This window comes from Suncus etruscus, chromosome 7 (genome assembly GCF_024139225.1).
Source record: "Suncus etruscus isolate mSunEtr1 chromosome 7, mSunEtr1.pri.cur, whole genome shotgun sequence".
Lineage (NCBI taxonomy): Eukaryota > Metazoa > Chordata > Mammalia > Eulipotyphla > Soricidae > Suncus > Suncus etruscus.
In genome coordinates, this window is record NC_064854.1 from 57,614,823 (window position 1) to 57,629,929 (window position 15,107).

The 15,107-nt window shown below is 39.6% G+C and overlaps 2 protein-coding genes across 2 annotated transcripts in view; both read right to left on the reverse strand.

Moving 5' to 3' along the window:
- RABGAP1L (RAB GTPase activating protein 1 like) overlaps positions 1-15,107 on the reverse strand; it is a 369,153-nt gene that overhangs the window by 236,397 nt on the left and 117,649 nt on the right. The gene's annotated exons all lie outside the window — the stretch shown is intronic.
- On the reverse strand, positions 5,990-7,724 carry GPR52 (G protein-coupled receptor 52). The gene has a single exon (XM_049776541.1). It carries the CDS (start codon positions 7,349-7,351, stop codon positions 6,266-6,268), a length of 1,086 nt encoding a protein of 361 aa, XP_049632498.1. The 5' UTR covers positions 7,352-7,724; the 3' UTR covers positions 5,990-6,265.

Here is a 15,107-nt window from a genome sequence, read left to right on the forward strand (position 1 = left end):
AAATATATAGTGAGAGCCAGAGCAGTGGTGCAGGGCGTAAGGCATCTGCTTTGCATGCACTAGCTAGGACAAACCACGGTTCAATTCCCTGGCGTTCCATATGGTCCCCCAAGCCAGGAACGCATAGCCAGGAGTAACCCCTGAGCGTCACTAAGTGAGGCCCAAAAACCTCATATATATATATATATATATAGTGAGCAGGCAATTTAGTTGCATTCAGCTCAACAAATAAATGACTAATTGGAAGGAGGGCACTCTGCACTCCGCTGAGCACAGTTCTGAGAAGCCACTCAGTACAAAGCATTCTGGAAGCGACGAGATGGGAAAGACATGACTATACAGAAGACGCCAACTCACAGCATCCCTATACCATGGATTCTGACATTTTCCCCTACTTGTGACCCATTTGTACCTGAATAGGGGATGCACAGCAGTTCCAGAAACACCACCGGTGAGTGGTTGATTTGGATGTAATAAAAAGTTGGGCATTGCCTGTCCAGAAACTTGGACAATTGTCCAATTTTTCACCACACCTCATTCATTTGCAGGGTTCTGACGCACAGTTTTAAACACTGGTACAAGTGTGACTTGTCCACTAGGTGAATCCATTCACTTACCACAGCTCCATTCACTACTGTAGAAACCCTAATATGGCTTTGCAGCGCAAGAAAATCCTCTCAAAAGCACATCTAGGGTTATTTTCCTTGGAGAGCCCAAGTTTTAATGTCTTTCCATTTCAAACCACAGTCTTCAAAAGTTCCCTCTCAGAAAAGATCCTTTCCTACCATAAGAAGCTAATAAGGATAACCCATTGACAGGAAAAGCATGAGAGCATGCTTGCTAAGCCTGTCTCAAACTCCTGGTTATGACACAAAATAAGAGGCATTGCTAGAGTTGGCACCAACAAGTGGAGACTAGCACTGCCAAAATTCAATCATTTTGAAATAACAGGTGTTCTTGGGTCAGAGACAGTTCAGGAGTAAGGCACTTGCCTTGTAAATCCAGAGTCAGTTTACATTTGCCACATACTAAGGGAAGTAAACAATTATGATTGGAATCTTTCTACATGGCACTTTGACAAGGGAATCACCATCCAAACCCCTCCCTCTTCTCTGAATCTACAACTATATAGCCTAGAAATTTGGCAGAAAACACGACTCTCTTAAGAGTATGCCTACATTATTGAGTGTACTCTTTTTTTTTTTTTTTTTTTTTTGGTTTTTTTGGGCCACACCCTGTGACGCTCAGGGGTTACTCCTGGCTATGCGCTCAGAAGTCGCTCCTGGCTTGGGGTACCATATGGGACTCCGGGGGATCGAACCGCGGTCCGTCCTAGGTTAGCGCAGGCAAGGCAGGCACCTTACCTCCAGCGCCACCGCCCGGCCCAAAATTTTACTTTCAATTTTTGTTCGTTTTTTTTTTTTTTTTTTTTTTTTTTTTTTTTTTTTGGTTTTTGGGCCACACCCGGTGACGCTCAGGGGTTACTCCTGGCTATGCGCTCAGAGTCGCTCCTGGCTTGGGGGACCATATGGGACAACGGGGGGATCGAACCGCGGTCCGTCCTAGGCTAGCGCAGGTAAGGCAGGCACCTTACCTTTAGCGCCACCGCCCGGCCCCTGAGTGTACTCTTAATAAACCACTTGCTTTATTTTTAAATGCGGGTGCACTTAATTATCAAGTATACATTATTCTCTAATAAATCTGTTTCTATTCTTTATTTCTCTGACTCTTGAGTGTTTCCCTATACAGATCAAATACATCTGGTTTCCAGATCTGGGTTTAGTGGCTTTGGACCTTCCCCGATCACATTTTTTTTTTTGTTTGTTTTGGTTTTTGGGTCACACCTGGCAGTGCTCAGAGGTTATCTGCTCAGAAATAGCTCCTGGCAGGCACGGGGGACCATATGGGACACCGGGATTCGAACCAACCACCTTAGGTTCTGGGTCAGCTGCTTGCAAGGCAAGTGCCCCTATGCTATCTTGCCGGCCCTGTCCCAGATCACATTCTTATTCAAACAAAATGAAAGTGTGCTCTTCAATGGTACACAAAGAAATTCCCACTCTGTTCTGTAGTGGAGTTGGAGGGCACATCATGAATGCTCAGGGCTTTCTCCTGGTAGGGCTCAAAGGGACATTGTGTAGTAAAAGAAATGGAACCTGGGACAGCTACATACAAAGCAAATGCCTTGCCTGTCGCCAGGACCCTAGTCTCCACATCTTTTTTTTTTTCTTCTCAAACTACTCTCCACATCTTAATCTTTATTTACCACTTATTGATCTCTTGTTCCACATTTAATGATTAGCTTCTAGGACAGAGAGAGATAGAGGCATGTCCTTTTAGACAGTAACAACTGGGACAGAGAGATGGCTCAAAGGGCTAAAGTACATTGTCTGCATGCAGGAGCTCTGGGTTGGACCCCCAGCATGACATGGTTCCCCACCACCACCACACTAGAAAGTAAACTCCTAATACATGGTATAGAGGCTAAAAACAGAAATAGAAAAACAATAAAACAATAAAAAACAATAAAAACAATAAAAAAATAGCACCAACCTCAAAATTTCTAAAATCATGTACTAAAGAGATAATCAGCCAATTAATTTGCTTTGAACCTTCTAGGTTTAAATGTTAGTAAATAAAAATTAAAATGCATACAAATGGCAAACACAATCTTTTTCTACTCTCCACCTTAAGACAGAAGTTTAATCCTGTTACTCCTGATACTCAAGTAGGGATGCAGGATAATCTCAGAACTATCCCTGACTGCCTCTTCCCAACAACTGCTTGCTGAGAGGTCTTTAAATCTCAAGTGTTCTCATGAATCATTATTTCTGGGAAATGAGCTTTTAATAAATGGAATCTTCTATATTTACAAATATCTAGTTAAACTCAAAGGCTTGATTTAAACAATTGTAAAAAGAGCTTTTTTTTTTTTTTTTTTTGTGGTTTTTGGGTCACACCCGGCAGTGCTCAGGGGTTATTCCTGGCTCCACGCTGAGAAATTGCTCCCGGCTGGCACGGGGGACCATATGGGACGCTGGGATTCGAACCGATGACCTCCTGCATGAAAGGCAAACGCCTTACCTCCATGCTATCTCTCCAGCCCCTAAAAAGAGCTTTTTTAGAAGACTAATAACAACAAATTAATTAGTTTACAAAATATCATTTTCTTGGTGCCAGAGAAAACAGCACAAATGGTCAGGGCACGTCATGACCCTGGTGATCCTTTCCCCCACACCCAACCCAGCACTAAAGGGCCAAGCATAAATCATTAGGTTCACACTTGAGGGCAGAGACTGACAGGGAGGTGACCCCTATTTTAGAAAATGTAATTTGGGGCTGGAAAAGAGCATAAGAGTTAAGGCGCAGGCCTCACATGAGGTCAACCCAGGTTCAATTCCCAGCACTGTACATGATTCCACGATCACCACAGGGGCTATTCCTGAGCTCAGATTCAGAAGTGACTCCCTAAGGAAAGAACCAGGAGTTATAAACTGGCAAGCTTAGGCTTTTCCAACTGCTGTTTTGATAAAAATAGAGTTGTAAAATTTATAGAAAAGGATTTAACAAGATAAGGAAAAAATGGAATCAAAATATTTCAGTGAGAAAAAAGAAAATTCAAAAATGTTACAGGAGAGGCCGAAGCAGGGGCACAAGTGATAGGGCATCTGCCCTGCAGACGCTAACCTAGAACAGACCATGGTTCAATCCCCCAGCATCCCATATGGTCCCCTAAGCCAGGAGCGATTTCTGAGCGCACAGACAAGAGTAACCCCAGAGTCTCACCAAGTGTGGCTCAAAAACAAAAAAATGTTACAGGGAAAGGTGACAGCAATAAAGCAAAATAGTCCCACACTGAGGCTGGCCCAAGGCCAATGGAAAGAAAGGAGTTTGTGCAAATGAAGAAAAAAAATCATATTTTAGTTTTATAGTTTCCTCATTTCTAGAACAGAAATAAAATCAGTCTTCATCTCAAACTGCTGTAATCGGGATCCAATGTTTTATGTAAAACTTAGCACTGACTCCTGTACCTACTTGCTATAGTTGTGAGGAAAAGTCAAATGAAAATAAAGATAGTTTCAAGTTTTTGCACAGAAACTCGACTGCACAAAAACTTGGCTGAGTTTTTTTCTAATTATATTTTACTCCAAACTAAACGAAACAGAGTCTGATTAATATGTATAATTAATCCGATAACATATATGATGTTCAAGATTCTGCTTGTGACAACTGAAAAGCTGGTAATATTATGTTCCCTCAAACTTTGTTCCCTTGCACTTGTCTGAAAATTAAAACCCATTGTTCAATCTAACAAAGATGGCAATAGTGAATGGGAAACCAAGAAGAAAATATAAATAATCCAAACCAGAACAGTAAAAAAGAATCAAATTTTGACTTCCAACAACTCCAAATCTAGTTTTTAATTAAAGTGAAGCAAAGTCTGATTGTGATATATATAATACTATTTTATTTTTCATTTTAAAGCTATCTTACATGTTTAAAAATATACAGAGGTTCAAAATAATTTCAAGGAATGATAACATTACTAGTAAAGGACCTCTGAAGTCAAACCACCACTGTGCAAACATGGTAGGCCCCCAATGAAGTCATAGGCACATTTCATTAAATGCATTTCATGAAACAAATCAAACTGTTGAGAAGAAAAATGCTCAATAGTGTGATATAAATATTAAAATATCTATCAGGCAAGAAAATTATGGTTAAAAACAACATTTAGATTCAAATGGTATACTATTCATACTTGCTTCACTGCTAAGTCCCAAAATGCCATTTTGCTACATCTAAAGCCCTGGAAATTTAAATGATTTTATGTAGCACACTACAAATTAAGTTAATTTGATCTCTAAACCTTAACATCCTCACAAAAGAAAATACTGACAGCTGTTTCCTGTATTCAATAATTAAGTCATTTTCTCAGCGGCACTAAGAACGTGGCTTGATCTACTATTATTATCAAACTAACTACACAAAAGTATTTTTCTCTTAAAAGAAGTTTCTTTTTCCAAGGTTGGTAATTTAAGCAACACTGATTTATATACAATGCTAACAAAACATTAGGCACAGATACTTAATTTACATTTTTGTTGTAAAAATATAATATGTGTAAATGCATGTCACACAAATAATTAGTAAGCTTTGTAGACCTACCTCAAAAAGGCTAATATTTTACTTTTAAAAAGCTTTAAGAGTAACACTTCTGGGTAAGCATACTAAAATTGTGCAGAAAATATCTGAAGATTTTCTTCAAGAAATCATAGCTTGAATATTGAAGAAACAAACAAACAAACAAACAAACAAAAAACAGTTTGGACACAGAAACTACTTTTAAATAAATTAAATTTAAATAAATTTCAAAATCCATTACAAATATTTAACACAATCTCCCAAACAATTTATATTTTGCCTTGTTGGAATAAATAAATAAATTACTAATGCTCTGATTGCTCTATAAAGTCTATTCTTTAATCAACTAAGATACTTCTAGATTAAGGTACCAAGGGAAAACAATCAAGAAAAATGAAGAGGGGGAAATAAAGGCATCAGGCTGTAAGAGGGGAAAAAACCCACATGTATCCTTTTAACTAGAAGAAACAAAAATACTGATTCTTTATGTTCATAACAAAAAATTATGCTGTAGAGTATCATAAAAATATAAACAAAATACTGTATGGCAGGGAATGTATTGGAAAGATTGAACTCTTATGAACTGCAGATTAGTGTTTCATATCCATCTTGATGCAAAAAGTAGACATAAAATACACTAATATACTTTGTATTAGTGTATTTACTTTACCAAATATACATATGTAGCATTATTCTATAAAGAAAAATTTATGTAAGTATAAACTTTCAAAAACATAGAGATAGGACATCAGAGACAAACAGTAGAGACCAAGACAGAGGAAAATTCAGCCAGAGAGACAGAGATCAGAGGGCCTTTGTTCATTGTCCTGTGGAAGATTTGAGATACCGTTTCCATCCTCAGCGCTGAATTTCCCCCATTACTGCACATTTATACTCACACGCTATAATTATCTCATGAGATTACTCTCTACACATCCCTTAAGTTTCTTTTTCCATGAAAAGGACAAAGGTGTGGGTGAGAGGAGAGAGAAACCTTTAGTCCTTGCAGCTCATAGTCAACTCTTCAAGGAAATATTCTCTAGTGGCAAATTTCCAGGTGAATCAAGGACACAATCTGAAATCACCATCAGATCCCATAGGATTTACTGTGCGCATCTCTTCAAATGGAGCAGGAATTAGCCCTTTTCCTAGGCTTGGGGTCTCGTGCTTCCCGATCCCTCACACACATACATGACATGCACATGGTCTCTGACAGTCTTCGAAGGCCAAGCCGAAAAACACTGTTGGAAAGGCTGTAAATCACACAGTTACAAAAACTATTGCTTATAGCAAGCCAGGTGGTCAGGAAGGACAGTGTTGGGTTGTCCAAGACCCGTGAACTTTCCAGAAGAAAATAAATGATGTAGGGGAGCCAGAGCATGTAAAATACACTAGTAATTCTAAACAAAACCATGGCATAACGACGGTCAGGGCTGTGTCCAGTCTCTCCAGAGGCATCCGCCTCATGGCTAGGGAATCGGGCCCTCCGGTCATTTATCTCTTTGGTGTGCTGTCGACAGATTCTGAAAATGTGAAAGTAAGTGAAGCAGACGACAAAGGCAGCAGGAGCATAAAGTAAACAAACAATAAAGCCAGTAAAATAGGCACTGGTAAGCCAAGAGGTGGCACACCATTCAAAAATGTCACCATGGTAACCAGGTTTCCCCCAGCCAAAAAAGGAAGGCAAGAAAACAAGGCAGGAGTAGATCCAGATTAAAATAATGCAAATTCTCAAGCGACATGGGGTGACCAGCTGATTGTAGGAGAGAGGCTTGGTTATCGCAAGATAGCGATCCACACTTATGCAAGCCAGACATGCCATGGAAACACTTTTCAGAACCGAGATGATATATCCAAACACCTGGCAGGTCAGAGACTCGTGGATACCTGTGGAGTAGTGGAGCAGAGAGAGAGTGGGGACCAAGCAGCTAACTCCGACAAAAAGATCAGCATAGGCCATAGTCTGAATGAAATAGCTGGTAGTATAGTGGTGCAAGAGTGGAGCACAATGAAAGACAAAGATGACTGTTAAATTCCCAGCAATGATTAAAAATGTCAGCAAGACAATAACGACTGTCTCAAAGATGCAGACATCCACCGCACTGTAGTAGCCAAAGCCAAGTGGACAGGCATGATGCTCGGACACGTTCACAAGGTCACTGCTCATGTTCAGGGTCTTCCATTGGGTCCAGCTGGTTTTGTTCATGGCTTAGTATTCAGGAGCCTAGAGACTTGGTTACAGCATGCAAGTCCCCTGCACAGCATCTGTAACACTGCACATGAGTGTCTCAGGAGTGGCCTTGGAAGGCAGCGGTGAGGCTTCTGTCACAGATGAGCATTCCAGAGAGGACTCAAGTCTCCTCATCACCTCCGTGAAGCAGTGATACACCTCAGCTTTTGGGGGGTGGGGTACCATGAGAGGAAGTAAATAGGAACTGGGAAAAGTCACTGGTTAGCTTCCTACAGAGTTCTCAGACAACATTTTGCAGACAAGGCACTTCTACATAAAATGGATTGGTTACCTTGTACTATGAAAAATTAAATCTGTAAAAAGAGAAAAAAAAAATCAATTGCCAAGGGAAAATAGCTTCTGTGGGCTGTTCTTCTCAGAAATGAAGTTTCTTAGGAATCAACTAGAAAAAATGAGAAAAGAAAAAAATCAAATTGTCTCAGGCTTTTCATTTCATCTATCATAAGATGTGGAGACACACTTCAGAAGTTATATGATCATAACCGATTTGGTTGGAAGGCTAAGGGGGAAAGTTCATTGTTCAAAGAGCTCATCTTTGGGCTCAGTTAAGGGTTTAACACTGGTGGGACAACTTTAGTATAAATTTCTCTTTCATTTCTTTAAAAAGCTTTAAATCCTTATCAAAGTTAATTCCAAAAGATTCATCTTTATTTTCATACAATAGAATAGAAAGAGATAACAAAATCACAAATAATATCTCTACTGTGAAAGATAACGTGCAAGGGGTTAATAGTTAAGAAATATGACAAACTTTTTTATTCTGCATGCATTTTACACTTGTTACAGTCCATTAAAGTTACTGGTTCTATTGCCAAAGTAATTTATATATTTTCTTTTACAAAGAAAAATAACTTAATTTTGACAAAAATTAATGAAAATATATTTTATTATCTAAAATGCTACCTTCCTGTGGTAGGTAGCATGTACCTAGTGGTACATGATAATAATATATATAGAACAAACATATTTCTCGTATTTGCAACACTTATTTTATATATACGTGTGTATTCATATAATAGACAATAGAAAGTTTTCTATATACTGAGCAAATTATTTTAATTACAGAGCTGTCAATATTTATTACTTTGGTACTTACATAGGCATCTTATTCTCTATTTTACCTTTTTCTATTTTCTCTAGCTGATTAACACATGAAATCATTATTTCAAATAAATCTTCTGAACATGGAAATTACCTTGCTTGTTATATTTTCAGTTATGTTGTAGCCATATGTTAAGAAAATGCTTCTTCCATTTCTGTAGTCTATTTTGAGCCAGTTCTCAATTATTTGAAGAGTCATTTGGTAGACTATAAGATGCTCTTGTTTTGAATTACATCTAAAGAAACATGAGTTTAAATTCTAGAGTCTGAATACTGAAAGGCTGGCATGATAGAATCCATCCCAAAGGTTTCCAAGGTCATTCTGATATTAGGTTCACATTTGTCAAAAGGTGTTTCTTAAAGGACAGGCATTTCAAAAAGTCTCTTGTCAGTCTCTGTTGTCATCCCTTTTGAAGAAATAACATGCACTTGGAATAGAAGCATTTCCTTCAGAAAAAATGCAGCAGCTGAACAGAAAGCATTCTTCTGAAAGTTATTCATTCATTCTCTTGTGCACCACTAAACCATTCAAGGCAGCCCTTCTTTTCAAAGAGCCACGGGATTTTCCTTCCTGGACATCGTGAGTTTCAATTAGCTCAGGCTAGTTCTCTTGGTGCAGGAATAAGACAATGCTTCTCACCTACATTCACTCTTAGCAACTGCTCGATTCCCAAGTCCGAGTTCCTGTGCTGCAGACGCTAGCAGGCTGCCGGTCTACTCCTCACATCCTCTCAGTATCACTGCCTCCACCTGAGTCGTAGCCCTGCTGCTGCTGCTCCTCCTCCTCCTGAACTGATGCAGAAGAACTCACCATTAGAAAGGTGACTAGGTCCTCTGCCCCAATCAACAGCACAGCCAATGGCTACTGCAGCTAAAACTGTCACTAGGTAACAGTTGCCAGGCACATGCAGGCTTATAGACTTCCTCAGCAGGCTCATATCAAGATTGACAAAAGAAGACAATGGAACTGACCGATCCTCACTACATCTTACTGGCACCTATGAGCTTCTAGAAATATGCTCCTTATATAATAAATAAGATGGGGAGAAGAGAGTGACCAACAACCATGATACACCTTTAAACTCCATAAAGAAACAACCACAAGATACTAGGACACTAAAAAGTCGGCAGTAATCTAATGCCTGCTGGCAGAAAAAACTTATTAATTATTCAAATCAGCTATGCCTTCATGAAATCAAGTGATAAAGTTATTGTTTTCACTCTACATTATAGTTATAGCAGGAATGTGACTCGCTGGCTGAGCATATGGGTCCTGCATGTGGAAAACTGGGGTTCAGTCCCCAGCCTCGTAAAAGTGAGAATCCTAGTTAAATTCTGATTAATAGAACACTAAGCCTTTGCTAATCTCGCCAATCATTTTTGCACATAATTGCTATGTCCTATATACTTTCACTGAATAAGCAAATTATCAAAAGTAATGCCTCTATAATAAAATCAATAAAGTTTTATCATATTATGTATCATATTAAATAGTAAAGTATGTTCTTAGGAAGGAAATTGAAATAAGCAGAAGTGATTGGTTATTGCACTTTTTATTTTAATGTGAAAAAGTCAAAGAAACTTGTCATAAAGAATGTGACTAAGTGAGAAAAATGTAAATACGGGGGGAGTGTAAAAAAAAAGTAAATTCAGCTCCTTAATTTCCTAGAAGTTAAAAATACTTCCAGAGGGGCCAGAGATATAGAACAGCAGGTAGGGTGACCTACCTAACACAGCTGACCCAGGTTCAATCCCCAGCATCCCATATGGTTCTCTCCCCAACAAGGCCTGAAATGGCCCCTGAGGTCAGAACCAGGAATACCCTCTGAGCACTGTCGAGTATTGTCCCCCAAAAAAGCCAACCAAACCAAAATAGTTTCAGAGACTAGGTGTATGATTCCAAGTTGTAAAGCACATGCCTGGTAGCTCAAAATCCTGAGTTTCTTTCTCTCTCTCCTCTCTCTTGTCTCTCTCTCTCCAACAGAGTAATAGCAGCTGAAGAAAGAATCAGTGAACTAAAAGGTAAGATGCATAACAACTCTATACAACACAAGAGGTTGGAAAAGAGCCTCAAAACAAATGACCAGACAATGAAAAATGTCCTCAAAGAATGTGAACAGATGAAAACAGAATTCTTTGATAAACTAAGCAGAAACAACAAAATAATCATTGGAGTCACAGAGACACAGGAAGAGAATCCCCATGAAGTGTCAACAATCAAGAACATTATTGCAGGGAACTAGCTGATTTCTGCTGTGTGTAAGAAGCTCGGCAGACATCTTGGACCATTTCTCTGCTCTGCTTCGGCACATCTTCTTCAGAGGTAAACGGTCCCGGCTACAAAGAGTGGAGCCAAAGGAGCGATGCTGCTCCACTTCACCCCATGCAAATATACCACAACGACACGTAGAAAAATACACAATACAAGCGTGACATTGGGGAAACAACACAGGCCAACACCAGGCATAGAGAATAAAGATGGCAACTCTGATGACCCAAAACAGCCAACCACCTAGTTAGTCTATCAGATATGGAGTTCAGAGAAGAAATATGGGGGATTTTCACAGAACTCAAAGAAAACATAGATTGAGTTGAACAGAACACTAATAAGAACCAAGAGGATATGAAGGTAGAAATCAGAAAACTCCAAACCAAAATAACAGGTCTGAAAAACTCAGTAGACAAGTAGAAAACCTCAATGAAAAGCCTCTCCAACCAGGTAACAGCAGCTGAGGATAGAATCAGTGAGCTGGAAGATAAGATGAATAACAACGGGTCTGGAGAGATAAAATGGAGATAAGGCATTTGCCTTGCATGCAGTAGGTTGGTGGTTCGAATCTCAGCATCCCATATGGTCCCCTGAACCTGCCAGGAGTGATTTCTGAGTATAGAGCCAGGAATAACCCCGGAGCACTGCTGGGTGTGACCCAAAAACAAATAAAAAACAAAACAAACAAACAAAAAAGATGCATAACAACTCTATACAGCAGAAGAAATTAGAAAAAAAGGCGTAAGGCAAATGATCAAACAATGGAAGAACTACTCAAAGAATGTGAACAGATGAAAATAGAAGTCTTTGATAAGCTCAACAGAAACAACTAAGGAATCATTGAAGTCCCAGAGACCCAGGAAGAAAATCCCCAGGAGGGAACGGAGCAGTGGCACTAAGGGGTAAGGTATCTGCCTTGCACACGCTAGTCTAGGATGGACCTCAGTTCAATCCCCAGTGTTCCATATGGTCCCCAAGCAATTTCTGAGCATATAGCCAGGAGTAACCTCTGAACGTTAACGGGTGTGGCCCAAACCCCCCTCCCCCCAAAAAAAGGAAAGGAAAGGAAAGAAAATTCTCAGGATTAATCAACAGTCAAGGACATCATTACAGGGCCCAGAGAGATAGCACAGCGGTGTTTGCCTTGCAAGCAGCCGATCCAGGACTAAAGGTAGTTGGTTCGAATCCCGGTGTCCCATATGGTCCCCCGTGCCTGCCAGGAGCTATTTCTGAGCAGATAGCCAGAAGTAACCCCTGAGCATCGCCGGGTGTGGCCCAAAAACCAAAAATCAAAAAAAAAAAAAAAAAAAAAAAAAGGACATCATTACAGAGAAACTACCAAAGCTAAAGACTACCTGCAACCAAATCCTGCAAGCATGAAGAGTATCAGCTAAAAGAGACCCAAGGAAAAGCACCCCAAGACACATCTGTGTCACATGATGAATCCCACATATAGAGACAGAATACTAAAAATTACATTTAAGGGAGCATCCTCAGCAGACCTGTCACAAGAAACCCTCAAGGCCAGAAGGCAGTGGTGGGACATAGTGACAAAACTCAATGAAATAAATGCTTTGCCTAGAATACTGAACCCAGCCAGACTCACTTTCAAGTTTGAAGGAAGTATACATAGCTTCACGGATAAACAATAGCTCAGAAACTTTGCAGACTCAAAACCAGCCTTAAAAGAAAAAACTGAAAGGTCTAATTTAAGACAAGACTGACCAACAGATACACCAAACTTCTACACAAAGATGGCACTAAATACTATGACAATTATCTCTCTCAATGTCAATAGACTAAATGCACCAGCTAAGAGACACAGAGTGGCTAAATGGATCAAAAAACTGAATACAACCTTCTGCTGCCTACAGGAAACACACCTGAATAGTCAGACTCAAAATCAAAGGCTGGAGGAAAATCATCCAAGCAAAAAACACCCTTAAGAAAGCTGGAGTGGCATCTATGGGTTTTAAGAAAAATTAAAGATGTTGCTGTAATAAGGCCCAGAAACAATAGAGTTAAGGGCTGGGAGGGCCAAAAGGACCAGCTCACGATTTGAAACTCACAACAAAGAGTGGTGAACACTATTGGGGAAATGACTGCCCTGACAACTAGTATGACAGTGTTAAAGAATGAGAGAAGTAAAACACCTGTCGCGATAACAGGCAGGGATGGGGGAGGAGGAAGGACATTGGTGGTGGGAATGTTGTACTGGTGAAGGGGGTGTATTCTGTTTATGAGTGAAACCCAACTACAAACATGCTTGTAATTATGGTGCTTAAATAAAAATTTACATATATATAAATAAAATACAATTTGATCTCCAAAAAAAAAAAATGGAGTGGCTATACTAATATCAGACGACACAAACTTTCCAGTGGTCCTCAAACTATGGCCCACGAGCCACATATTGTATTTGTATCTGTTTTGTTTCTTCATTGCAAAATAAGATATATGTAGTGTGCATAAGAATTCGTTCATAAGTTTTGTTTTTACTATAGTCAGATCCTCCAATGGTCTGAGGGAGAGTGAACTGGCCTCCTGTTTAAAAGTTTGAGGACCCCTGCTTTAGACTCAGAAAAGTTGTAAGGGACAAAGATGGACATTTCGTACTAATTAAGGGGTATATGTACAACAGGAAAAAATCACACTCCTAAATATATACACACCCAATGAGGGACCAGCAAAGTATTTAATTTACAATTGTTGACAAATATGAAAAAAGGTATCAATAACAACACAATAATTATGGGAGACTTCAACACTGCCCTGTCACCCTTGATAGGCCAACCAGACTAAAATCCAACAAAAACATACTAGCTCTGAAAGGAGAAATGGAAGAAAGTGGACTAGTATATATATATATATCACTCCATCCCCAGAAAACTGGATACACATTCTTCTCCAATGCACATGGGTCATTCTCCAGGACAAACCACATGCTGGCCCATAAAACGCATCTCCATTAAATCAAGAGGATAGAAATCATGCAGACTACCTTCGTGAACACAAGGAAGTGAAATTATATGTGAACTACAAAGGAACACAGAAGAAAAACTTTAATACCTGGAAATTAAACAGCTTACTAGTGAATAAACTGTGGGTCAGAGATGAAATCAAAGAAAATCAAAACATTCTTTGAAACAAATGGCAGGGGCCGGAGAGATAACACGGAGGTAAGGCATTTGTTTGCCTTCCATGCGGAAGGTCAGTGGTTCAAATCCCAGCATTCTATGTGGTTCCCTGAGCCTGCCAGGAGTGACTTTTAAACATAGAGCCAGGAGTAACCCCTGAGTACTGCCGGGTGTGACCCAAAAACCAAAAAGAAAAAAGAAAAAAAAGAAACAAATGGCAATAAAGATAAAAATTATCAGTCAACTAAAGAAGTGAAAGACCTATACAAAGAAAACTATAAAAACACTACTTCAAGAAAATAAAGGGGAGCTGGAGAGAGCACGGAGGTAAGGCGTTTTTGCCTTTCATGCAGAAGGTCATTGGTTCGAATCCCGGCATCCCGTATGGTCCCCCAAGCCTGCCAGGAGTGATTTCTGAGCATGGAGATAGGAGTAACCCCTGAGCGCTGGTGGGTGTGACCCAAAAACCAAAAAAAAAAAAAGGGGGGGGGGAAACAAAAAAATGGAAACATATATCTTGCTCATGGATTAGGAGGATTAACATCATTTAAAATGGCAATACTAGGGCCAGAAAGATAGCACAGTGGTAAGACATCTGCCTTGCACACAGCCAACCCAAGACAGACCCAGGTTCAATCCCCGATATCCCATATGGTCCCCTGAGCCTGCCAGGAGTGATTTGTGAATGCAGAACCAGGAGTGGTCCCCCCAAAAAACAAAAACAAAACAAAAAAGTGGCAATACTCCCCAAAGCATTATACAGATTTAATGCATAGGTATCTAAGGATACCTATGACATTCTTCAAAGAAGTGGATCAAACACTCCTGAAATTCATTTGGAACAATAAACACACACAAATAGCTAAAGCAATGCTTAGGAAAAATAAGATGGAAGGCATCACTTTCCCCAACTTTAAATTGTACTACTAAGCAACAGTCATTAAAATAGAAGGTACTGGAATAAAGACAGACCCTCAGATCCACTGAATATAATTAAATATTCAGAATATGACACCCAGGCATACAATCAATTAATCTTTGACAAAGGTGTAAAAAACACAAAATGGTAAATACTTTACAAAACTACTGGAAAGAAACATAGCTTCAGTACTCTTAAGTTGCTTCAATTCATCAAGATCTCTTTTTTGCAGGGGAGGCAGGCTGTGCTGAAATTCAAACTCAAGCAAGGCAAAACCCACTTGCC